The 26,926-nt window shown below is 42.0% G+C and overlaps 1 protein-coding gene across 22 annotated transcripts in view; it reads right to left on the reverse strand.

The window, feature by feature from the left end:
* Positions 1 to 1,047: 1,047 nt before the first annotated feature.
* The window catches only part of ERC1 (ELKS/RAB6-interacting/CAST family member 1), a 516,922-nt gene continuing 491,043 nt past the window's right edge, over positions 1,048 to 26,926 (reverse strand). For 21 of the 22 annotated variants that reach the window (XR_011439909.1, XR_011439905.1, XR_011439904.1 and 18 more), the window contains one exon: positions 1,048 to 6,661. Coding sequence is in view for 15 of the 22 variants with exons in the window: in XM_070270826.1 (XP_070126927.1) it covers positions 6,524 to 6,661 (138 nt within the window). In the remaining 7 variants the exon portion in view is untranslated. The remainder of the gene's footprint in view (positions 6,662 to 26,926) is intronic. The other variant, XR_011439910.1, reaches the window with a different exon arrangement.

Genomic DNA, 26,926 nt, shown 5'->3' on the forward strand with positions numbered 1-26,926 from the left:
CCTGGAAACGGCTGATCAGTGTAATCTGACAGTTTTCTGTGGACACATCTGCTTGAGGTTGTGATTCCATACTGTGCGGTAGGATACACGTTCTGCTAGCAAAGCTGCTCCTGCCTCCCGACGGAATGACGAGCAGCCTCAGGGTCTCAGTTCTGTAAACAGCGCCATCCCCAGGTGTTCCTACACCTGGGAGAACTTCTCAACAGCTGCTCGGGCAGGAGAGAGCGAGGCAGGGGCAGAACCTGGGTGTCGGGAGAGCCTACCGGCAGGGGCGACGCTCACCTCTCACACTCCAATTCCCAAGTGCCAGCACTCCGTGGGGGACAGAAGTGACATGGGCGAGGGAGGGAATGCAGCAAGCAGGCTGATTCCTTTCCCGGGTAGACACAGAAATGAAGCTAAGCAGAAAACTAATTCTCATAAAAGAAATTCCCCAGAATAATTTCTTATGGAGCACAAGGCCCAAGACAAATATCAAAGCTGGAAATTTTTCAAGCACTTGGCCCCCTTTCACTCTTGGTGTTCACACTTTCTGTTGGCTGATACAGCTCACACATCCCAGAGTTAATCCATCACAATACACCCCTGCGAAGCTCGAATCCCAGTTGCAAACAAACACCCTGTCAAGTTGTGCCCCTCCTTGCTGCTCTTCCATCTGAGCATGAGCAGCTCTGTGGCCCCTCGGCAGTGGGTACGTACTCTAAGCTCTGGAACATGATCAGATCTGAAATGGAGAACCTGGCTCAGGGCCTAGGGTGTAAGGAGGGAAAAGGGGAGGTGGATATTGACTTTGAAAGGCAAGGAGGGGGGCTGCCAACCCAGAGCTCAGGTGGGGCCTAAAGGGGGCTTACTCTTCTGAGGGCACCCCACCAGGCCTGTCAGAGCTCCGTGCGCTGCCAACTCCTCCACCGGGTACTCCCGCTTCTGGGCTTACCTACCACTGGAAGTGACCTCTTGGGGACTGCTGGCCTTTCCTTGCTTTTCTAGCATTTGAGGACACATGTCACTTGGTTTATCAGACTGGAAGAGACTTAAAGACACAGCACACAATTTTTAAATAACTTTATAATTTCCTGATGGGTTTAGTTTGTGAATAAAAAAGAAAAAAATGAACAAAGTGTTTACAATAATTATCAAGGCAAAGTTGACTATAACACACTTTCTTTGTAATGTCATTATCCTGTCAGTAACATGACTCTGGCCATCACGCGCACACATATACACACACACACACACATAGTTGAAGGCAGCGGGTGCATTTGCATCACAGACACCACCATCGCAGCTGCTACTGTCTCCAAAAGGAACTCAAGCTACGAGGAGTCAGCACCCAGCGCTCCTTGGCTCCTCACTGAGTGCAGCACTTCTCTTCTGAAGCAGAGGGGAGCGAATCCCAGGGAGACCCCACGTTTCCTGGTGGGCTTGGAACCTTCCTGGGCTAGTCCTGCACGGGGCGGGTAGGACCGAACGGGTGCTGTGCTGCCCTCAGGTAGGTCCAGTTGCATTAGAGGATGGATGCGATACTGGCGTGGTGTGGAAGAGGGGCTGGGCGCAGAGGCCTTGCTCTGGCCCGGGCGTGGATTCTCTGGCTTCAGCAGGGATCACTTCCTTTCCTGACCATGGTATCTCTGGGGCCAAGAGAGACCGGCTGGGCTTGGGAGATCTGGGGTCTAAAAAGCTTTAAAGAGAACGAATCGAGGGCCTGAAGCCAGAAGGAATTGAGATCTGAGTACAATTCATTCGCCTGGATTGCAGGCTCCAGCAGCCAGTGCTTGGCCCATACTGGAAGGGTCCCTGGATGATATAGCACCAAGTGGGCAGGAAAGAGGTTCTGTGGCCTGTACAGGGCTGCTGCCAGGTGTGGGGCTTGAGAGTCAAGCCCAGGCTACCACACAGTATTAGGCACACTGAGCTGGGACCAATGTGGGGGAGGGTGGTTATAGGGTCACAAACTTTGAAATCTCTACCCAGAGGTCCTGAGGACTTATAGGAAAATCTCTGGCACAATTGGGACTCTCTGAGCCCCAGATTCCTATTCCTTTTCCTCAGCAGTTGTCTCTTTCACCCAGGCAGTCACCTACCTGCAGCGTGGCCATTGTACTGTCCAAGCGGCTAGCCCAGCTGCCACCAGGGCCACCTGGTGGAGGAGGGGGAGTTTGGCTGCCCCATAGCTTGAATTCCTTTATTAACATGATATTGGTTTGCATTTTCTTTAAATACAGCTCTTTAATTTTTCAGTTCTACAACTACTTTTTAATATCTTAATAATCTTGACAATGGACAAAATGTAACTGCCCCAATTCTCTGAACCACACAGACAATATTGACAAGCAGAGAAACAGAGAGGAGGGTGGGATGGGACAAAAATCTGCTCCCCCGAAATCAATCCTAAAACCACCTCTCCCCAAGAGTCACAGGAGAAATATCTACAACAGGGTCACAGCACTTGCCAAACACATTGGGGAAAAATCAGGAGACACTTGGTTACAGATTTGACACTAAAAAGTTTGGAAACAGTTTTTGCTTAAAAAGAGTAAGTAAAGAAGCCATTTTGTTCAGAAGGATTTCCTTGTATGTTTTTTTTCTTGCCCAAATATTCCCTTAGTTCATATGGGGGGAACTCCAGATTCCTCTTAAATACTTCTTTGAATGTTTCAAGTCACTGTCCTGAGAAGCCCAGGGACCGGCAGTGATGATGGGTTGGCCTCGCAGGCTTTGCAAAGGCAGCATGCCGCACTGCTTCTCGTCTCTCTTCTCATCACCTTTCCCATAGTTTTGAACTCTTGCAGGTCAGGAGATGGGGGTGGGGATGCAGACATGAAAGTTACTGATATTGCTGACACAGGGTCCACTGCAACTTTGGAGGTGCCATGTGAGGGTCACACTCTATGTGGTGACATATTCCTCAATTTGCTCTTTCCTCAACGAACCCACAGGTAGCCAGTGGGCCTATGCTTAAGTAATGGAGCCAAACAGGAGGGCAGGAGGGTTCTGGGATCAGCAGGACTCTCTAGCAGCCAATCCAAATGCCAATCCTGACCATCCACAGGGGAGGGATTAGTTCAGCAGTTGACTAAAACTTTGTGATGACTTCCTCTTCTCTCACTCTAAGGAGTGGGTGAGCCAAGGAGCTCCTCATGGAAAACGAAACAGGCTTTTATCAACAAAAAGTGCCAAGTCACATTGCCACTATTGACACTGAAGGGCCCAGTCTGCTTTACTAGTACTTCTAAAGCTTGAGTGTAAGGAAGAGAGAGAAGCTCTTAGAACTTCTTTAGACTGTGAGGTACAAGGCCAAAGCTTAGAGCTGAGAAAGATTTGGGGATTCCCATTCATATTTCTTAGTATGTTAAAGCCCAATGAAAAATCTTTTCCATTTCAAATGGTATCCAAGTCCTTGCAAATCTCAAGTCAGATACGTCATCAAGAATTCAATGAGTACCTGAGATAGAGGCATATGGAAAGATAAGAAAGTGACATTGTATTTCTTCAGTCACGAGCCCCAGGTTGGATTCCACCCACTCTTCTTCTTCTTGTCCCCTTTAAGATGATCTTGATTTGGGGTACAGATTTTTAGGCGCTGAGGGGCAACTAGATTTGCCAATGGAATGGATGAATTTGGTGAACATTAGGGCAACCTGTAGTGAGTTTTCAAGGCTACACAGCCTTCGGTAGAAGTTTCATGACCTTGTGAAATCATGAATACCAGAAGAGGTTCATGGAATGACAAGTCCTTATGTGATGGGATTGTGCATTTAGTATGTTGGCTCAATGATCTAAACTCAGTAAGATACTCTAAATGCTAGAAACTGTATTAACTTTGCCCCTATAATATAAAGGCAGGTCATGTTCACTATTAAACTTTAGCCAGAGCCTACTTTCATCTAGGACCGAACAGTCCTCAGAACCACACGAGATGCCAAGATGACCACCCAAGAAGAATCAAGGAGACTCCCTGCTCTGGGTCATGGAGACTAGACAGATGATGTCTGCCTCAGAAAGCTCTTCTCAGAAGCACTTGTCCAGAGGAATTCTATAAGGTTTGGAGCGGAAGCAACAGGAAGGGTTGAAACAAGGTGAAGGAAGGAGGTGCAGTGAGGCACGCACAAGTGGGCTAGAGCGGCAGGTGTTGTATTTGATGGTAAAGGTGGAATCAGCAGGATCCAAGGAGACCTGCTTCATGCCCTCTCTTGCCAGACCAGCTAAAGAGCAGCCAGTCAGTACCAGGCCAGGCCAGGCCACTTCTTTGGGGCTAGCCTCTTCTGCGTTCTCTGTTCTGCTGTAGTCCTAGGAAGGCTGGTATCATACCGCAGTTCTTTGCATTATGATAGATAAAGTGAGATTCGAATACTCCAGCCCTAAAATACTGGGGGCTTTCTACAAGATTTATGGGCAGTGCAATAAATAAATGGAATTGAGGTAATTGACCACAAATGACCATGGCATTTACTATCTAACCCCTGCACCCTGGTTCTGGCCAGCCTGGCCATCAGGAAGCCTCTCAGGAAGAAGTTTACGAGCAGAGTCCATTTAAACCTTCGATAAGGAACACTCCACAGCTTCTCACAGGGAGAGAGTGCTTTACAGTGGGGAATCAGGGCGGCTGCAGATTTGACCATATAAGTTAATGGGACCGTCAAGGGCTGCTGGTGGGAAGATACTGAACCGATGGCTGCGATGACTTTACAGGCAGCATCAGATTCTTTGGGTGAGTAATTAGGGAAGGGGAAAGGAAAAAATGCAAGACAAAAACATTTAGCTCAGCAACTCTTATCAGAAGGCGTGAGTGCCTGGCGGGTGTCTGGCCGTAGACATGGTCGAAGGGCTAGGTTTGGGTTAAGCGGTCTAGTTCTTGGTGCCTGCCTGTTTAGGACTGTTATTGTCTATGCTTGGGAAAAATGCCTTTCAAAATGCCAATACTTTCAATTGGATTTGCAACTTTGGAGTCAATTTTCTAATTTGTAACATGGAGCTGGCCAAGTTCCATGATGTGTACAAAGATATGTTAAGAAAACACTATCTGCTATCGTAGCCTCATAAACAGAACACTCCTTCAGGGTAATGACTACAAACAAAACTCCTGAATCACCAAGTGGAATCCTGCAGGCAAGTAAGTGACTCAGTCCCCTATCCTCTAAACCCATCAATTCCATTACAATGAGAAATGAGAAATGCTGATTTGTGGAAGATTTTTCTGGAAAAGATACCTTCTATTAGGATGGGGGAGGGGAAAGTTATGCCTTTTACTGCTTTGACTCAACCAGGTATGTCTCATAGAATCCTTTATGCCTCTCCCTCACTGAAAAGAGACTTCTTTCATACATGGGTGCCTATCAGTGACTTGCATGCAGTAGGCATTTCATAAATATTCTTTGAATGAAAGAATGGAGGAAGAAATGCGTGTGGGATGAGAAACATTCATTTATGCCCGAGGGAGCTTCCAGGCAATGCATGAGGCCATGGTTCTGGGAGTGCAAATCAAGAGTAAAGTTAAAAGGGTGAAAGGTGGGTCATGAGCATCAGTGACCACTGGGCTGTAAGAGCTTGGAGCATGGGTGGTGGGAAGGCAGAAGCATTGTTTTGGAGCTCAGGGGCCTAGAATGCTGATGAGGGAGATGTTCGGGAGAAAGCAGCCTGATCCTAAGGGACCGTCATCTGCCACAGAGGCAGAGCTGCAAGTGGTGACGGCAGTGCCTCAGGTCAAACGCTCTTCTCTTTCAACTAGAGACACATGATCCAGCAAACAAAGTAGAATAAAGTCAGAGGTCTTAAACAAGAGGGACTAGGGGAGAACTGGTCACACCACCCTCTTGTTCACTGTTTGGGGAGAAGAGCAAGGACAGGTGACACAGAGTGGGCTGGGTGAAGACTCAAAACCAGGGGTATTAGTGTTCACTTAGCCATCATGAGGCCTGCTTGTAGCTCCTCTGCATAAAACACCAGACAGGAAAAGTAAACAAAAGAAGTAGCATAAAGAAGAGTCGGTTTTCTCTTTGTCCCTGTTCTCTCTTTTTCTAATACTCTTTTTGTGATTTTTAAAAACTCTTTTAGGAGAAAGCACCTGTTGTGATATTAGAACAGACAGCTCTCTGGTCCATTGGGAAGTATTCTCTCAATATGTTGAACTCCAAGTAGATTCCAGATTTAGTTCTCATGCCAAGCACAGAGGTAAGAGGGCTCTCTACTCCATGCCCGTCTGTAAGGGAAGAGCCACCAGCTTCCACAGTTCTCCACTGGTGCTGACTGGATGGCAGTTCTTCAGGGAGACTTGGCCACTTACCCACCCTGGACATCAAGAAAATTAGTGTAGAGACAACATCCAAAGTAGAAGGGCAGAGTAAGATGACACATGTAGCAATGGTGCTGGAATCACACTTGAAGGACTGACCAAGATAGGATAGGGTTCGCAGTGTTTGTTTGGTGCCAAGAAGTTTCTGGGGGCCCGCTCCTCGTAGTTCTCCTTTCTTGGCTCCTGGGGCTCACTCTGCCGGGCTGCTGGGCTTGCCCTCCCCAGGCAGCAGGGTCAGGACGACTCTTCTAACGCGTTGACCACTTGCTCCAGGATGTCAGGGCAGTGATCTGCTATCTGTTGGAGAATGGCATTGGCAAACTCCTGCAGGTCTGCATTGTCCCGTTCACCTTTTTCTAATTCATTCTGAAGCTGAAAAAGAAAGGAAAGATGGATTTCGGATGAAATAAAACAATCCTATTTGCACTTTGTTAAGAATTATTGTTCACCAATAAATGACATTTACACCAATATGGATGAAACTGGGGGGCATTATGCTAAGTGAAACAAGCCAGACAGAGAAAGACAAATACTTTCTTTGGTATCACTTACGTGTGTGGAATCTAAAAACAAAGTAGAACTCATACAAAGAGAGAACAGAATGGTAGTCGCCAGGGGCTGGGGAGTTGGGGGAAAGTCTGATAAAAGCGAACAAACTTTCAGTTAGAAGATGAATAAGGTCTGAGAAGCTAATGTACAATATGGTGACTACAGTTGATAATACTGTATTGTGTAATTGAAACTTTTTAAGAAAGTATAACTTAAGTGTTCCCACAAAGAAAAAAAGGCAACGTTGAGATGACAGACGTATTAACTCAACTGTGGGAATCCTTGCATGATGTGTACGTATATCAAATCATCATGTTGTACACTTTAAATATATCACAATTTGCTTTAAATACACTTTGATAAAGCCGGAAAAAAAAAAAAGAAATGACAAAAAAGGCACTTTCTATTGAAGTCTTTCTGCACCAAAATTAACAACCAGGAAAGTGTAAAAGTAAATATCAAATGTCTCTTTATGACAATGAGGCCTTGAAGTTAGTGACTAGTCTAAGGCCCAAAGATGGTAATTTGCAGACTGGGACTCCAATCCTAGGCCTCTCCTTCCGGCTGAAACACTCTGTCCATTGTGTACAGTATCTCACACGTGCCCAGGAGTGGAGGAGGACACACGGGCGACCTCAGACAGGATCCTCACCTTGCATCATGGTCTTTGCTCTGGGGAACCATCATTTAAAACACCTCCCTCATTTGCCATGTACCACTCTCATTCAGTACACTAGAATATCCTACCTTAGACCTGCTAATTTAGCTAAGGAGATTATTTTGAGAAACATAAGATAGTCTTCTGTTTGTTTAGGAGTAAGTATATTTCTAACTTCCCATTTTTTTTTTAGGAAGATTAGCCCTGGGCTAACACCTGCTGCCAGTCCTCTTTTTGCTGAAGAAGACTGGCCCTGAGCTAACATCTGTGCCCATCTTCCTCTACTTTATACGTGGGACGCCTGCCACAGCATGGCTTGCCAAGTGGTGCCATGTCTGCACCCGGGATCCGAACCAGTGAACCCCAGGCCGCTGAAGCAGAACGTGCGAACTTAACCGCTGCGCCACCGGGATGACCCCTAACTTCTTATTGTTTTAAACACTCTTTGACAGGTCTTCTCAAGCATTAAACCAACATTTATTGAGGGCTTACTATGTGCTAGGTACTGAAAGATGAATAGATTTGGTCCTTGCCTTGAAGACCCATTTAGGTTAATGGAAGAGACAAACAATAACAGATAATTACATCCCAGTACAAGGAAGACCTAAGAATGACTCTGTTTCATCCTGGGGGAGTCCAAGAAGATGTTACTAAAGGCAACATGTGATCTGGATCTTGAGAGCTGAATAGGAGTTCGCCTGGGAGATCAAAGACAGAAGAGGCTTTCAAGCAGATGAAACAAACGCTGATGTGCAGAGCTATGAAAGGGCTTGGCCCAGATGTAGGGCAGGGTGAAATGTTCAATATGGTTGGAGCACGAGGTAAGGGGACTGCGGGGAGAACGACAGGAAATGAAGCAGAAGAGACAGACTGAGGCAAGACTGTGTATGTAAAGCTAAGGAGTTCAGATTTAATCTGGTTAAAATAACAACAAAAGGAAGCCCAAGAGTTTTTACACTGCGCAGTGACATGATTAGCTTCATTTTCTTACCAACATAAAAACACGCGAGACTGAGTGGAAGGAAGAATACATCAAGGGAGGTTATTGTTGCAAGCCCAGGTGAGAGTTAAGCAGGGCTGACACTAAGGCAGGTTGGGGGACACGGAGAGGAACAGACGGATGTGAGACTTTCCAAAGGCAGGACCGAGAGGAGGTGGAGTTAAGTGAGAGGGAATGGAGAATAATTTTGACAGTTCTAGCTGAGGAAATTAGACAAATAAGATTGAAAACACAGGGGGCAGAGCAGGCTTTAGGGAAGGAAGGAAATTAAAAACTGAGTTTAAAGTGTAGTCAATAACAGAGGCTCTGGAGTTGGACTGCTTGGGTTTCAACGTCAGCGCTGCCAATTACCAGTTTGTATGACCTGGACGTCTCCAAGCCTCAGTTTCTTCATCTGCAAAATGGAGTAATAACATTTATATGGTTGTTTTGAAGACATAATGAGATATTCATGTAAAGTGCAGCACAACGCCTGACTCACAGAGAATGTTTGATAAATGTTGGATGTTGTTATAACTATCCTTCCTGTTGTTTTTATAAAATAGATAAGATTACCCAGAAAGAGCGTATAGATTAAAAATCTAAGAGAATCAAGTTTTAACTACACTGTTGATAAAATCTAGATGCTCTAAGCCAGAAATTAGCATGCTGCTTCTTCAAATATATCAAAGAGTTGGGAACAGATTTAGTAATCTTCTTTCTGCTAAATGTTGACTAACAGACCAGGACATACAAGGGCCAGATTTAGACCACATTAAGTCTTGGTGCATCTCACGGTCTGGCTGTGTCATATGAATATGAATCTCTGAAATGGGGAAACCAAGAAGCCAAGTGCCTTGTAAAGAATATAGTCCAGAGATACTGCTAGGCGAAAAGGCTACAACTTTCAAGTCTCTTCAATGGAACTGAAGTCAGCCACGCAAGTAAGTGAGGTGGCTGTGATGCTGAACTGCTCATGTCAGTTTCCCGTCTCAATTCTTCCCAGGAATATTCTATTCTGGACAACAGGTATCTGCACGAGACTCTCTACAAGTCACATATTTGTTTCCCATGAAATATTTTTTATCCTAATTTGTCTTCTGTTATGTTAAGTAGATAATCATGAAGTTATTAATGGACACAATTTAGTTTATAATAACATTTTTCAGTTTCTTTTTTTTCTGATTTAAAAAGTATTACACATCCATTGCAGAAAATTTGGAAAAGAAAAGCACGAAGAAAAAAAATCTACCTATAATATTAGCATCAGGAGATAACCACCACTATATATATTCTGTCAAATATTCTTTGAGACTTTGTTTTATTATATATATATATATAATTTTAGAAACAAAATAGGGGGGCCAGCCCTGTGGCCGAGTGGTTAAGTTCGTGCACTCTGCTTCAGCAGCCCAGGGTTTCGCTGGTTCGGATCCTGGGTGCGGACATGGCACTGCTCGTCAGGCTGTGCCCCACATGCCACATCTAGAAGGACCCACAACTAAAATATACAACTATATACTGGGGGGCTTTGGGGAGAAAAAGGAAAAAAAAATCTTTAGAAACAAAATGGTTATTTGTAAACTGATTTTGTTTTCACCTAAAAGTATAATATTAATACATTTCCAAACCAAAACCCAAAGGCTCTTTTTGGATCTTGATAATTGAGTCTAAAATTTATTCTGAAGTGTAAATATGTAAGAAAAGCCAAGAAAATATTTTAAAGGAAGAAAAATGCTCTGGGACTTGCTCAACCAGATTATAAAACACACAATGGAAGTACAGTAATTAGAAGAGTATTGTATTGATAAAATTAGATCAGTAGAATTTGGAATACGATCTGGAGACATTTGAAATCAACAAATTGTATTGGGTCAACTGGGCCTAGGTGTGGTCAGATTCCTGCTCATACCATATATAAACATAAATTTCAAACTGGTTAAAGATCTAAATTGAAAAGTTATACTGTGAATACACATTCTTCTCAAGTGCACACAGAACCTTCTCCAGGATAGAATCGTATGTTAGGCCAGAAAACACGTCTTAATAAATTTAGTAAGACTGAAATCATATCAAGCCTCTTTTCTGACCATAATGGTCTGCTACTAGAAACCAATTACAAAGAGAAAAATGGAAAATCAGCAACATGTGGAGATTAGACAACATGAGAGTGAAAAACCAATGGGTCAAAGAAGAAATCAAAAGAGAAATAAAAAAATATGTTGAGACAAATGAAAATGGAAAATACAACATACCAAAACTTATAGGATGCAGTAAAAGCAGCTCTAAGAGGGAATTTCACAGCAGTAAATGCGCACATTAAGAAACCAAAAATCTCTCAATAACCTAAATTTACACCTCAAGGAACTAGGAAAAGAAGAACAAACTAAGCCTAAAGTTAGTAGAAGGAAAGAAATAACAAACATCAGAGCAGAAATAAATGAAATAGAGACTAAAAAGACAACAGAAAAGATCAATGAAACTAAAAGCTGTTTTTTTTTTAAAGATAAATAAAACAAACTTTTAGCTACACTTAACAAGAACAAAAGAGAAAGGGCTCAAATAAATAAAATCAGAAGTGAAAGAGGAGACATTAAAACTGATACCACAGAAATACAAAGGCTCGTAAGAGACTATTATGAATAATTATATGTCAACAAATCAGACAACTGAGAAGAAATGCATAACTTCCTAGAAACATACAAGCTACCAAGACTATATCATGAAGACACAGAAAATCTGAACAAACTGATTACTAATAAGGAGACCAAATCAGTAATCAAAAGCCTTCCTACAAACAAAAGTCCAGGACCAGACAGCTTCACTGGTGAATTCTATCAAACATTTAAAGAAGAATTAATATCAATCTTTCTCAAACTTTTTCAAAATAGAAGAGAGGGGAATACTTCCAAACTCATTTTACTAGGCCAGTATTACCCTGATACTAGACAAGGACACCACAAGAAAAGAAAATTGCAGGCCAATATCCCTGATGAACGTACGTGCAAAAATCCTCAACAAAATATTAGCAAACTGCATTCAATAGTACATTAAAAGGATCACACACAAAGTAGACAAAGATAGGCATGGATGTTAGCTCAGGGCCAGTCTTCCTCAGCAAAAAGAGGATTGGCAGTGCTTAGCTCAGGGCTAATCTTCCTTAAAAAAAAAAAAAGGATCATACACTATGATCAAGTGGGATTTATTCCAGGGATGAAGAGATGGTTCAACATCTGCAAATCATTCAATATGACACACCACTTTAACAAAATGAAGGATAAAAATCACATGATCACCTCAACAGATGCAGAAAAAGCATCTGACAGAATTCAACATCCATTTGTGATAAAAACTCTTAACAAAGTGGGTATAGAGAGAACGTACCTCGATATAATAAAGGCCATATATGACAAGCTCATAGCTAACATCAGACTCACTGGTGAAAAGCTGAAAGCTCTTCCTCTAAGATCAGGAACAAGACAAAGATGTCCACACTTGCCACTTTTATTCAACACTGTTTTGGAAGTCCTAGCCAGAGCAACTAGGCAAGAAAAAGAAATAAAAGGCATCCAAATTGAAATGAAAGAAGTAAAACTGACACTACCTGAAGATGACATATTATATATAGAAAACCTTAAAGACACCACCAAAAAACTTAGAACTAATTAACAAATTCAGTAAACTTGCAGGATACAAAATCAATACACAAACCTGTTGCATTTCTATACACTAATATAGATAACTTGGAAAGAAATATTAAGAGAATAATCCCATTTATGACTGCATCAAAAAAAAAAAATACTTAGGAATAAATTTAACCAAGGAGGTGAAAGACCTGCACACTGACAGCTATCAGACATTGATGAGAAAAGACACACAGATCAATGGAAAGACCTGCACACTGACAGCTATCAGACATTGATGAGAGAAGACACACATCAATGGAAAGGCATTCTGTGCCCACAGACTGGAAGAATTAACACTGTTAAAATGTCCATACTACCCAAAGCAATAGACAGATTTCAGTGCAATCCCTATTAAAGTTCCAATGGCATTTTTCACAGAAATAGAAAAAACAACCCTAAAATTTATATAGAACCATAAAAGACCCTGAAAAGCCAAAGCGATCCTGAGAAAGAAGAAAAAAGGTGGAGGTATCATACTCTATGATTTCAAACTATACTACAAAGCTATGGTAATCAAAACAGTATGGTATTGGCATAGAGACAGACACGCAGATCAATGGAACAAAATAGAGAGCTCAGAAATAAACCTACACATATATGGTCAATTAATTTATGACAAAGAAGTTAAGAACATGGAACAGGGAAAGGACAGTCTCTTCAATAAATGGTGTTGGAAAAACTGGACAGCCACATGCAAAAGAATGAAACCACAATCTTACATCAAACACAAAAATTAACTCAAAATGGATTACAAACTTGAATGTAAGACTTGAAGCCACAAAATTCCTAGGAGAAAACAGAGGTGCTAAGCTCCTTGACATGAGTCTTGGTGATGAGTTTTTGGATTTGACTCTAAAAGCAAAGGCATCAAAAAAGTGAAAATAAACAAGTGGGACTACATCAAACTAAAAAGCTTCTGCACGGCAAAGGAAACAAATACCATGTGATCTCACTTACATGCGGAATCTAAACAAAACAAAACAAAACAAAAACAAAATGAAAAGGCAACCTACTGAATGGGAAAAAATATTTGCAAATCATATATCTGATAAGGGGCTAATATCCAAAATATATAAAGAACATATACAACTCAATAGCACAAAAACAAACAATCCAAGTAAAAAAATGGGCAGAGGATCTGAATGGACATTTTTCCAAGGAAGACATACAGATGGCTAAGAGGTACAAATCATTAGAGAAGTGCAAATCCAAACCACAATGAGATCTCACCTCACACCTGTCAGAATGGCTACTACCAGAAACACAAAGAAATAACAAGTGTTGGAGAACATGTGGAGAAAAGAGAATCCTCATACACTGCTGGTGGAATGCAAACTGGTGCAGCCACTATGGAAAATAGTATGGAGTTTCCTCAAAAAATGAAAAATACAACTACCTTATGATCCATCAATTCTACTTCTGAGTATTTATCGGAAGAAAATGAAAACACTACCTCAAAAAGATATATGCATACTCATGTTCACTGCAGCACATGGAAAAAACTAAGTGTCCACTGATGAATAAATGGATAAAAAAAATGTGGTCTAGATATACAATGGATTATTATTTTATGGCAGAATATTATCTGCCATGAAATAGAAAGAAATTCTGCCATCTGCAACAAAATGGATGTAACTTGAGGGCATTGTGCTAGGTGAAATAAGATAAAGACAAACACCATATGATCTCACTTATGTGTGGAATCTAAAAAAAAACCAAACTGAAATCATAGATACAGAAAACAGACTGTTAGCTGCCAGAGGTATGGGGGTGAAGGGTGGGCAAAATAGGTGAAGTTGGTCAAAAGGTACAAACTTCCAGTTATAAAACATCATGGGGATGTAACGTACAGCAGGTATAGTTAGTAGTAATGTATTGTGGGGGCCGGCCCTGTGGCATACGGTTAAAATTTGGCACGCTCTGCTTTGGCAGCCTGGGTTTGTAGGTTCGGATCCCAGGTGCGGACCTACACCACTCGTTAGCCATGCTGTTGGCGGTGACCCACATATTAAGTGGAGGAAGACTGGCACAGATGTTAGCTCAGGGCTAATATTCCTCAGCGAAAAAAAAAAGTATATTTGAAAGTTGCTAAGAAAGTACATCTTAAAAGTTCTCATTACAGACAAAAAAACATGTAACTATGTGTGGTGATAGACAGTAACTAGACTTAGTGTGGTGATCATTTCAGAATATACAGAAATATCGAATCATTATGTTGTACACCTGAAACTAAGAATATTATATGTCAATTATACCCAATTAAATATTATCAAAAAAATTATACTGTGAAAGTACTAGAAGCAATTTAGGAGCATTTTTTTATAAACTTGGGCTGGTGGACAGGTAAGTGCTTTTTTTTTGGTGAGGAGGATTGGCCCTGAACTAATACCTGTTGCCAATCTTCCTCTTTTCACTTGAGGAAGATGGTCCTTGAGCTAATATCTATGCCAATCTTCTATTTTGTATATGGGATGCTGCCACAGCATGGCTCAATGAGCAGTGTGTAGGTCCGCACCCAGCATCTGAACTCACGAACTTTGGGCCGCCGAAGTGGAGCATGCAAATTTAACCACTATGTCACACGGCCAGCCCCCAGGTAAGTGCTTTTTATTTTATTTTTTTGGAGAGGAAGATTGGCAACAGATGTTAGCTCAGGGCAAGTCTTCCTCAGGGGAAAAAAGAAAATGAATTTAAAAAGTATTGGTTGATTTGCCAATGAAAAAGAATGATTTCTGATACATGCTACAACATGAACCATGAAAACATTATGCTAAGTGAGAGAAGCCAGTCACAAGAGACCACATATTGTATGATTCTATTTTTATGAAATGTCCAGACTAGGCAAATCCAGAGTCAGAAAGTAGATAGTGGTTGCCTAGGGCTGGGGAGGGATGGGGTAATCAGGAGTGACTGCTAATAAGTATGGAATTCTTTTTGGAATGATGAAAATGTTTGAAAACTGATTGTGGTGAGAGTTGCATGATTCTGAGAACAAACTAAACCTACTGAATTGTACACTTTAGACAGGCGAATTGTATGGTGTGTAAATTGTATCTCAATAAAACTGTAAAAAAAATATTGATACTCCACGCAAAGCACTGTGTAGCAAACACCCACAGAGAAGTATGATGTGCTACTGCCTTCAGTCTGGGCAGAAAGAAGGAGGAGAAGGAGGGGACAGCCTCCTGAAGAATGTGGCAGTTGATATGAGAGGACAGAAAAAGGGTCATTCCAAACCTAAAACTAGCATGAGCTAAAAAGGCCTGGAGGAGGAAACGCACTCAGCTGTTCACTGAAGTCGAGCAAGACAGGAATTACTGGGTCTTGCGAGAAGCCATACCAGCCCTTGAGAGTGACCAAAGGCTCCTGGGCTGGCCAGGCTTGGGCACTATGGCTCAGGGGACCCCCTTTCCAGTATACGGTTTCAGTAAGGCCACACCTAGGGCATCGTGCTCCACTTCATGTACCTCAGTACCAGGAAATGGAGACAAACTGGTGTGAGTTCCAAGGAAAATGGCAGGCACGACTAATAAGCTGAAAGGGTCACTTTATGAGACAGGATTGGAAGAAGTAAACAGTAGACCTGAACTAACTGAAGATGAAGAGGAGGGAATGTGATTGTTACCTACAGACGTCAGGAGGGTGTGCACACGGAGCGAGGAGAGTGACTTAGCGCGGGGGAGGAGGCACAACCAGAAGCGATGGAAAAAGATGAGCGGGAAAAACCCAGAGGTAGACTAGAATGCTTCTTCCAAGGTCTAATGAATGGTTTGCCTGGGAAAAGGTGTTCAAAAATAGAGGGGATCAGAAGAATTAAGAAGTTGAGAGAAGGAAGTGTTCCATCATTAGCAGGCATTCCTTTCCACCTGGTAGGCCTTTCTCTGTTCTCCAGGGACCACGCAGGGTTTGCACGTTACCTGAAAGCAGCATTAACGGGGGCATGGCTGAGCAGGGACAGGCTTCATTGGCACTTGATCTATTATATGCTAAAATTCCCTGTCTTGCAAAAAATCTCAAAGGTCAACCTTGTGAAACTGGAATTGCTTTTAAAACAAGGATTTTTATTTTGACTTTGAAATGCAAAGCTTTAGTCATTCTGAAGTCAAAGGAGTACAGGAACGTGTTGTTAGAACTTTTAGACCACTGACGAAAAAAAGGCAATGTGAAGTGACAAAGTAAAACTTAGACAGATATGTCAGACAGCACAGGTGTGAAAACAAATCTTGAAATGGACAAGTACTTTGTTATTTTAAAATATTTCTTTAGCGTGTGCATCACATGTAAAAAAAGGAAGTTTTTGTATGGTTTTGCCACGCAGCAGGTCCTGTGGATAAATTGGGAAAGGTATATTCTAGCTTCTGAAACATAATTTACCAGATCTCACTCAAGACATTCTTTTTCCCTCTCCCCCTTGCCCACTGCCCACACCCACCCATCATGCTTGCCTATTCACCCCTCACCTCCTCCCCAAAAAAAGGCCCATTTAGACACCACCACAAAGTAATTTCCCCGAAAAGTACAAGCATGAAATATTTGGGATTTACAAAAACACTTATTACATCCTAGCTGCAATGAATTAAATCCTTCTTTCTCCCTCTTTCCCTTCGTGGTTAAAGCTACAAATCCAAACTTAGTGGATGTAAGACTGAGTAATCCAACAAGACCTCCCATTTCCTACTCTCTGCTTTCTAAGACTGGCAGGCTAATTCCACCACCACAAGTACTACCCTGAAAAATACTGTCTTCCGGTTTACTTTTTTAAAAACACCAGAATTATACGCAGCACGTAAGTTTACATGATCTGGATATAAAGATGCAATTTTCTGTGTCTGTATTAAAAGCTTTGCACTTAGAGACAAATAACAACAATGAACTTAAAAACACTTCCAAAGTAAAACAATTTCCAGTAAGCTGCAAAACAAACTTGTTTCCAGGAATCCTGCAAGCTCCTTCTGTAACTTAAGCTTAAATCGCATATCTCAGCACCTTAGTTTCCTCTCTATATAAAATATCTACTGGAAAGCTTCCTCAAGCCTCTTGGGCAACTGAAAACTTAGTGGAAAAGCCCTTTTCTACTAAACCTTAATTTAACTAAGATACTCTGGAGGAAGGAAATATTAGAATAATAGATGTTCAGGTATGCACTTCCAGTAGAGAAGACATAAAATAATGTGCTCTGCCTTATTTACAACAGTCAAGACTTGGAAACAACCTAAGTGCCTATCGACAGATGACTGGATAAAGAAGACGTTGTGTAGATATATATATACAATGGAATACTATTCAGACGTAAAAAAAGATGAAACCTTGCTATCTGCAACAACGTGAATGAACCCTGAGGGTATTACGCTAAGCAAAATAAGTCAGATGGAGAAAGATAAATACTATATGATTTCACTCACATGTGGAAGATCAAAAAAGCAAAACAAAATAATAACAAAGAAACACACACATGGATACAGAGGACAGACTGGTGGTTACCAGAGGGGAAGGGGATGAGGGGAGGGTGAAAGGGGGTAAGGGGATCATTTGGAAACTAGACTTTTGGTGGTGAACACTATGTAATCTATATAGAAGTCGAAATATAATGATGTACACCTGAAATTTATATAATGTTATAAATCAATGTTACCTCAATAAAAAAAAGAAGCTCTGCTAAAAGAAATAGGGGTTTGAAAATGTGGATTAGGATTACCATGAGGGCAACAAGTCTTGATGCTCCAAACAGCCTGCATGTGGGGTCTGGTGCTATTAGTGGCAAAGGGCACAGCACTCACAATGGCTCAGCACTGTTCACCGTGTAAGCACCCAGAGTCTGAGGAAATTGTTCCTAAGGTAAGGCAGCCACAAAACATCCCACCTCCAAATGACCCCACAACACTCCGTATTCCTCCTCCTTCTCCAGGCTAACTTGAACCACCCTTCCACGTGCCCGTTATTTAACTCTGTCAAGGAGCTCCTGTGTTTCACTCTCTCCCCTCCCCCACTCTCTCCCCACGGATTCAGATAGCACTGTCATCCTGAAAAAGACTTTTGAATCTGCATCTCTTACACGTTAGTATGAAGTTTTCTCTTTCTTTCACCATGAAACATCCCAAAAGAATAGTCTACATTTGCTACGTCTGTTTCTCATTTTCCTCCTTAACATCGAAGAATTTACTTTTTGCCATTTCACTGAAATTGCTCTCTCAAAAGGTTACTAAACCAAGCCCTCTACATTGAAAACTAGAAAACATTACTTAGGGAATAAAGAACATCTTAAATGAGGGCTACAACATGATCATGGATGGGGAGACTCAATATTGTAAAAGTGTTAATTCTGCCCAAACTAATCTATAGATTCAATGCAATCCAAATCAACACTTGGGCAGGCGTGCGCGTGTGTGTATATGTAAACTGACAAGGTGATTCAAAGTGTAAGCGGAAATGCAAAGAGCCAAGAATAGCCAAAGCAATCTCAACGAACAACGTTATAAGAAGAACATGAAGAACGATCATGAGGAAAATATTACAGTAAAGCTATAGTTATTAACCTGGTTTGCTACTGGCATGAGGACAGACCTATTGATCAATGGAACAGAAAAGAGAATCCAGAAAAATGGCCCAAACCTGGGAATAACCCAAAGGTCCATCTACAACTAAATTATAAATTGTGGTATATTAATAAAACGGACTACCATACAGCAATGAAAATTAATGAAACATACCTATGCATATCATAACAGATGCCTTTCATAAACATCACACCGAATGAAAGAAGCAAGACACAAGCGTTCATACTGAATGACTCCTGGTATGTAAAGCTAAAAATTAGGCAAAACTAACCCGCCGTGTTAGAAGTCAGGTTGCCTTTGGAGGGTGGAGCAGTGACTGGAAAGAGGCACGAGAGGCTCCTGAGGTGCTGGTCCTGTTTTGCTTCTTGTTCTAGGTGTTCATCGTATGAGTGTGTAAAATTCAATGAGTTGTATACTTATGATTTGTGTACTTTTTTGTATGCATGTTATACTTCAAAACTTAAAAACCAAAACCAAAACCAAACCTCAAGGATCACCTCACAGCACAGTCCAGTGGCCTGTGCCCAGTTTTCACCCTGCTTCAGCCCTTCTGTGATATTTGCCCCCACAGCCTGTCTTCTAAATCTCTCCCCTCTGGACCTCCTGGCTCCCCTCCATCTGTTCAGACGTCTTCTCTGTTCTGCTGCTGTGCTTTCTGCTTCCTCCCACACACGCAGAGGTTTCCTGGGGTCTAAGGAGACTTTCCTCTCTTCTTCCTTTGGCACTTCTGCTTGGGTGCCCCGTCTATCTCCAGCTTTATAAAGTGGTGATAATAACAGCAACTAACTTACTGGATATTTACTATGGGCCAGGCATTGTTCTAAGTGCTTTAATGCACTAACATATTTAATGCACTTTCTTTGCCAATTCAATTATTTCTTTTGAGGTGGGCTTTAAAAACTTTTTATTTAGCACAAGAAATTTCATGCAAATACAAAATAAAAAAGAATAGTATAATAACCCTTATGCGACCAAAAATCACTGTTATCAAGGTATATCACTATAATTATAACTCTAGCTCCTTTCTCTCTCGAGTTTCAGACAGACATTTTTCAAGTGCCTGACAAACATCTGTGTGTAAGTGCTCCATTTATGCATGAAAACACACTGCTCATACCATTCAATAAACTGCTCTTCTCACTTAATAATTCCCACATAGTTTTTCATGTGATTCAATGTTCTTCAAAAACAATTTTAAAATGGGATATACTGTAATCCGTTTTGCAGATGCATTATAATTTATTTAACTAATTCCATTATTAGAAATTTAGTTTAGGGGGCCAAAGTGCTTAAGTTCGTGGACTCTGCTTCGGCGGCCCAGGGTTTCACAGGTTTGGATCCCGGGCGCGGACATGGCACCGCTTGTCAGGCCATGCTGAAGCGGTGTCCTGTGTGCCACGACTGGAAGGACCCACAACTAAAAATACACAACTATGTACTTGGGGGCTTTGGGGAGAAAAAGGAAAAGTAAAATCTTAAAAAAAAAAGAAATTTAGTTTGTTTTCAATTTTTCACTACTATAAATATTAATGTGTGAAATTTTCCTATACATAAATCTTTGTGTATGTACAACTCTTCTCTTAAAATTCCTGGGTCAAACGGCATACACTTCTTTAAAGCTTTTGACCTGTTACCACACTGTTCCAAACAGTGGTACTAATTTCCAGCCCGTAGGCAACAAATAAAGGTGCCCATTTCCTCACCCCCTCAGTACACTGGCTGACACCCCCTCTCCAACCTTGTCAATGATGGGCTGTTTCTGTTCGCAGTTCTTTGTAGTTCTCTCTGTTTGTAGTGAAGCCAAAAATTGAGGCAAAACATTTCAAAATATATTTATTGGCCATTTCTTCTTCTGTGAAATTCCTCTTAATGCCCTTTCTAGGCTGTGTTTCTCTTGGTTTAGTTTCTTCATTGCTAATCTCCTGGTCACAATTCTAATACAAGCTCTCATACCCTAGCATCTTTTACTTATTGCAATAGCTTCAAAACCACTTCAACCTGGTTTGTAAGAGGAATTTTTCTAAAACAGGTTGAATTAGGTTCCCTCCTCCTCTTCCAATATCTTAAATGATTTCCCACCTACAAAAGAGATCTCAATCCCTTTGGTGTGGCAGCCACAGTCTGGCCCCATGCTACTTTTCCAGTTTCACCTCCTGGTGTATCCTTACCATTCCCTTGTCTTTGCTTTTACCTTGACGTGGTTCTCTTATCCTAGAATGTGGGCTCTCCCACCTCCTACACATCTTTCTTCCCTATCCTACAATCTCGTCTTTCACAGTTGAGCTCAGTTGCCCCTTTTCTCTGTGAAGCTTTCTCTATTCAGAGGTGAATACTGCGAAAGTGTTCAAAATTGTTTTGTGTTTCAAAAGTTGGCTATGTGTTTAATTCCCCAACTCTTCTGCAAACTCTTAGATGAATTCTTTTTTTACATGCCAATGCTGCCTAGCAAAACACCCTCTGCATAGCAGACAATCAAAAAACGACTGGTGAATAAACTCAAGGAACCAGATGCTAATCCTGGAGGACAACATTGATCATTTTCCAAAGAGCTTTTTAAGATAAAATTTGAAGCATCTCCAAATCAAGACTGTCTGATGATGCAGACCTTATAGCAAGGCACACGAACTATACACTGTAGCACCCACTTTGTTTCAAGTTCTCCAAAGATGGAATATGGGACAAGTATAGGGTACTAAGGTGGCCTCAGGCAGAAACTTTCTGTCTTTGTCTGCTGAATGTTATTATAATGTATTCTGTTCTTAGTAGCTATTTCAGCCCTCCATGAACTCAGAGTAGTAATATGATTTCTAGAGGGATTCAAGCCAAGAACCACAAATGTTACAGCAACTCAATCTGAATGCTCAAAGCAACACACATTGGAAGTGTGTGCGGCAAAAGAGAAGCAGAGAATGCTTCAACCTCCACCACTGCTCAGGGGAGAAACGGACAGAGGAAGATCAGAAGGAACTGGAAGCATTTCAGAGATGATGCTCCACAACCTGACACCCAACAAAAGCATTGTTGTGAAAGGCTGGCTGTAGGGAAGGCACTCAAGCTCCCTTCCTGCTTTCGTTATTAGGATAACAGTCAGAGAACACAGCTGATGGTGTGGAAAATGATAAGGAACATAACTGGGCTGGATGGAGGAATAGAAGCAGTATAGCTGAGGGCTGGTGATTCAGGGAAGCTGCTCCAGAATATTACTGCTCATCACAGGTCGTGATTTTAGAATGGGTACCACATCTCTCCACAGCCAAGTAAAGGCATCAAGGAGAGCTAATAGAAATCCACGAAATAAGAAAGTTTTAAAAGGGAGAAAACAGCCTTATTTTAAGGGAAAGAACTCTCTATTCACAGTCACAAAGGATGAGGTGAAAGAGGAGGACTACGGATGGGTACACAGAAGAGCTGGTTACAAGAGAGGTTACTGAATGAATTAGGCTGTGGTTGGTAATGACTCAGATTAATTTCTTTCTGTAGACGGTTTGGTGGTGGGCAGGAAATTATACAGAGATGCTTAGTTTGGTTTAAGCAGACAAGAATTTGCACCTGAGGTTTTTAACAGCTGGCTCCCACGATGCATAGATTATGAGGTCTGAGCTGTAAACTGGCATGATGACTCGAGCCTTTCAGAGGTGATGAATCAAGCTGAAATGGTCCTCTGTACTGGCCAGATCTGGGCTACAGCCCCCAGCCCCAATCAGCAGGCTGTTTAACTATATCTGCTTAGGAAATATAAGACATGAAATAACTTCTGAGTTCGGAACCAGAATAAACTGAAATGTATTTTGCCATAATATCTGTTGAATAAACCCTAACACTGAGGTGGTCAGAGGGATCTGAGAGCAGGGGAATATTCTCGCCCAGTCATTCACTTTTCTGCAGGTGTTTGTAGAAGCCCCCAGCATTTGGTGTCGGGGAGAACTACAGTTGCTGCTGAAGACTCTGTCCGATGATGACTTCCCACAGATGAAGACTATTAAAGTCCTGTTTGCCTTGATATTTCAGGTCTGAGCTTGCAGCTTGAATCTCCTTTTTCTTCCTAATGTCTCCACCCACCCCAGCTGCCTGTCGTGTAAAGCCTGAAGCAACCGCCTCCACGGTCCAAGGCTGTGTACCCCGACTGGAAGCGGCAACGGCCATGAGGCTGCCACTGAGCCTTCCCCTTCTCCAGCTCCCTATCTTGTAATAAACTCCTTTGCCAGACAATGTCTGAGTTTGTTTTCATAAGAAGGAAAGGCTGTTGTTGCTTAGGGCAACAGTAAATAAGATGTCACTGCTCTTCATGACTAATCTTGAACAAAATGGCATAATAAAAACAAGATGTTAGCTCATTCCACCAAGGGGGCCTGTGTATACAAGATCCACAGTCAAAATTCCACTGCTAAACAGTATGATATTCCACACTAATCTCCTCAGGATTCACTTGGTGACATAAAGGAACTTCCTCCTTTCCTCCCCTCATGAGAGAAGCTTCAGGGTTCCCAGGAGGGAAGCCCAAGGACCTCCAGCCTCTCAAAGCATGAAAATCACACAATTACTTTCTAGTATTATCAAGAGCACTTTATGCTTGGGACACAGTAGGTGTTCCCTAAATATTTATTGAATAAATGCTGGCTATGTGCCTTCGGGTAACTAGATTTTTCAATGCTATATTACCATGCATTTTTACCTTTAGTTTTCAAAAGCTAAAAAGAAAACAAAAACCAAAACAAATCAAGAGTGTCTCTGCTTCCCAGCTTTGGCACTGAAAATTTTGCAATGTGATACTGGCAACTCCCTAGCCCTGAAAGAAATAAAACAGTTAAGATTTTTAGTGAATCTGTATTAATACAAAGCACATAATTTAGTTTTCTACACTAATCTCCTCCCCTACAAAATATCAAGCAGTGGAACTACTCGACCTAAAAGCAGGATAATTCTGAAACTTAGAATCATAAACTTGGAAGGGAGCTAAAAGAACTATCAATCCAATTCTCTAACCTCACGAGGAAGACAACCGAGGCCTAAGGAGGTAGTGGCTAGTACAGTTTAGAAGACAGAAGTATTTGCCTCAGGGAAACTTACGTATTGTCCTTTAAGCCCAACAAGTGAATGGTCAGGGATCAAACTCCACTACACATTTGTCTCCAGATGCACAAGTTCTCCAGAGACAAAAAGAGGAAGGCTCTCCTGCCTCAGAGGAAAGTTTCATAAGAAATCTCGTCTCACTAGCTAACTACCAGAGCTCTTAGAGCTGTCATATCACTCACGATTGCTTCTCATTCTTTTGAAGCTTAGAGTCAGGCATGGTTTTGTGTAAGTCAAGAACTGAGAGGTCAAGTAATAGTTAGAAGTGGACAAATGAATTAGGGTCAAAGGCAATGCACAGGACCAAAACACAGGTTGCTATCACCTGTCACTCCAAATTAATCTCCTGACATAGAGCAGGAGCTGGAAGCAGGCCAGTAATATGGATGTAACAATCCAGTTTCAGACAGTTACCTGTACATAAATCAGCACAAACTTTTGCTTTCTGATGAATCTATTTTGTATTTGCAAATGTCATTAATGTACTAATGTCTTAATTTCTAACCTACATATGTCTAGACACTTCTAAAATGCTGGCTGCTTTCCTGCCTAAAGCATTCTTCCCTGGCTAAGTTGAGTTTTTTCCATGTGATATTCTGTGCCTATAAGAACCTCTCAGGCTACCATCTTTCTTGATAGGTTATGTCTTGATACAGGTGTTATAACATCTCTGAACAAGTGGGGGAGGGAAACGGATAGAGAAGGAGTATGGCAAAAAAACAGAAAACACGGCTATGAAAGATAAAAGTGGGAATAGAACCCCCCCCCCAACCCTAACAGAAGATTGACATTGGTCTGATTGGCCCCCTGTACGATAAATTTCAAGAGCCAAGAGAATGGGGAATCATCTCTTGTGTAAAAATGTTCCTGCTACAGCAAAGGAACTGTGATGTATCATCCCACTCAGAAAACAAGCCAGTTGTGACTTTATTGTGTAATTGAAACTTGCTGGGAATAGAACTTAAAAAAGGGTAAATATGTGAGGTGACGGATGTGTTAATTAACTCAATAGGAGAATCGTTTCACAATATATATGTATATCAAATCATTACATTATACACTCTATCTTACAATTTCACTTATACTTCAATGAAGCTGAAAACAAAAAGAACAAGTCAGTTACCCATCTGGGTGGAGTGCTTAGATGAAGCACAGTACTGAGGCAAAGAGATAGATGAGATGGTCTCTACAAGGCTTTACCAGCCCAAAGACTTGCTGAGGTCGTACTAGAGTCAGGCGAAAGTAAGGAGTGCTATAAACAAAGAATAGATTTGCCAGCTGGGCAGAATTTTAATGTGGTTGTCTGAGTTGACCTGATAATATCTCACATTATCTCTTATAAATCTGTTAACTGATGCGAATAGAGACATTCAAATTAAGGGCCTGTCATTATCAAAATCGAGAAAAATTTCCCTCTTAGCCAAAGGGATCCTTCAAAACAGCAGCAGGGCTCTGGGAATCAGAGATACAGCCATGCTAGCTCGTCAGCCCGGTGTATTTGGTTTGGCTCTTGCAATGAAAAGTGTCAAAAGGGAGAAGATGAAAAAAACCCTCCCAAACAACTAACAAGAAATCTAACGTTGAAACTGCCAGGGCGGTAAGAACAAGGCTTTGTTGAAGCTGAGATTTCAGTGCTAAAGCAGCACCAAGCCCAATACATGTCCAGCCAATCTTCTAGCCAAGCAGGAAGAGAGAGGAGGACGTGTCCCCCAGCTACAGCAGCACGTACTCAACACACATTCTATATCCAGGACTGCTGTTTGCTGTTTCCAGCACATGGCATCTGATTTTAGGGTCAGTATGACAGGGAGAGACTGGAAACGTTCCCACAGGGAACTATGGATCTTGCTTGATTTTCTTTCTTTTTTTTTAGTGCCAACCTGATACATTCCTTGGGTGGTATCTCCTGACTCTCCAGTGAGATAGTCAAATGACCCGTTAGTGTGGTACAAGCTCTTGGCCCAGTAACTTGAAGGGTCATGGAAGGGGTGCCATCACCGACCAAGGCTCTGGGGGTATGTGGGCTATTGTGAGTGGTCACACACATGACCACCTATGGAAGACCATGTGCAGTGGAGAGGGGCAAGCATAATATGGTGACACGGCAAGTTGTGTCTGATGTGGCTGACGGAGAAAAATGGTAGTGGGGTAGGGGTCTGGAGTCGCACGTTACTAATTTTGGATTGCTGAAGGGAAGAATGCATGTGATGTGATTTGAAAGCTCTTGGGGAAGGTTGGGGTTGAAAGAAAAATATTCCCACAGCCCCTAAAGCTCAGATAACCTTGTAGTCAACGTTTACTTAGGAGAAGAAGAGTGACAACGAGAGACTCCAGGGACATTTCCAGTCCAGTCTGGCTCAATGAAAGCTCCAGGCTCACCATGCTTGTGAGATAGTTCCCTCAGAAAGTGTGGGCAAAGCCACGGCATTCCAGGGCTCAAGTGGCCTCACACAGCTATTTCTACATGGAAGGAATGGCCAAACATGAGAAAGTCCACACCAAAGCACGGACTTCTGGGAAATTCTGCCTAGCTTACTGAAGAGGGAAGGACCACCAGATCTTTTCTCTCTACTTGTTTTCCTGAGGAAGCAGCTGGGGAAGGATGTGGGCTCAACCTTCAGAAGAAGCCAAGTGAGGAAGCAAGCTCTACATGGGTAAGAGAGTTGGAGAAGTCACGGGTCATCCCCCTGCACACAGCCCACGGAGGCTAATCCAAATAAACAGCCCTTGCTACTCCTGCACATGGCTCTTTCCAGTGATGCCAGTGCCTGCAGGACTGCTGCCTGTGGGCTGCAGCATACGAGACAGTGCTTAAGAGCTGAGCACGAAGGGTTCAACTGACGGGGGAAGGAGATGGGAGGTGTTGGCAAAGCTATAGCCCTGAAGGAAGCTAAAGAAACTTCCAGTAGATACTTTTAATTATCTACTATTCACTTTTCCCCCCTCAAAGAAAGCCACAGTGCTTCGTCAGTACACAATGCCTGGAATAGGTATGCATCTATCTGCTGTTATCCCTTCTTGAAATGCACTCTGCTTGAGCTGAAAGGCAAATGCCTCTGCAGCATCCTGCAGATGACTGAACATTACTGTAGGCGAACGCAGGTATCATTAAAGCTTCCTCTGACAGGCTAAGAGGATTTT

Source organism: Equus caballus, chromosome 6 (genome assembly GCF_041296265.1).
Source record: "Equus caballus isolate H_3958 breed thoroughbred chromosome 6, TB-T2T, whole genome shotgun sequence".
In the NCBI taxonomy this organism is placed as follows: Eukaryota; Metazoa; Chordata; class Mammalia; order Perissodactyla; family Equidae; genus Equus; species Equus caballus.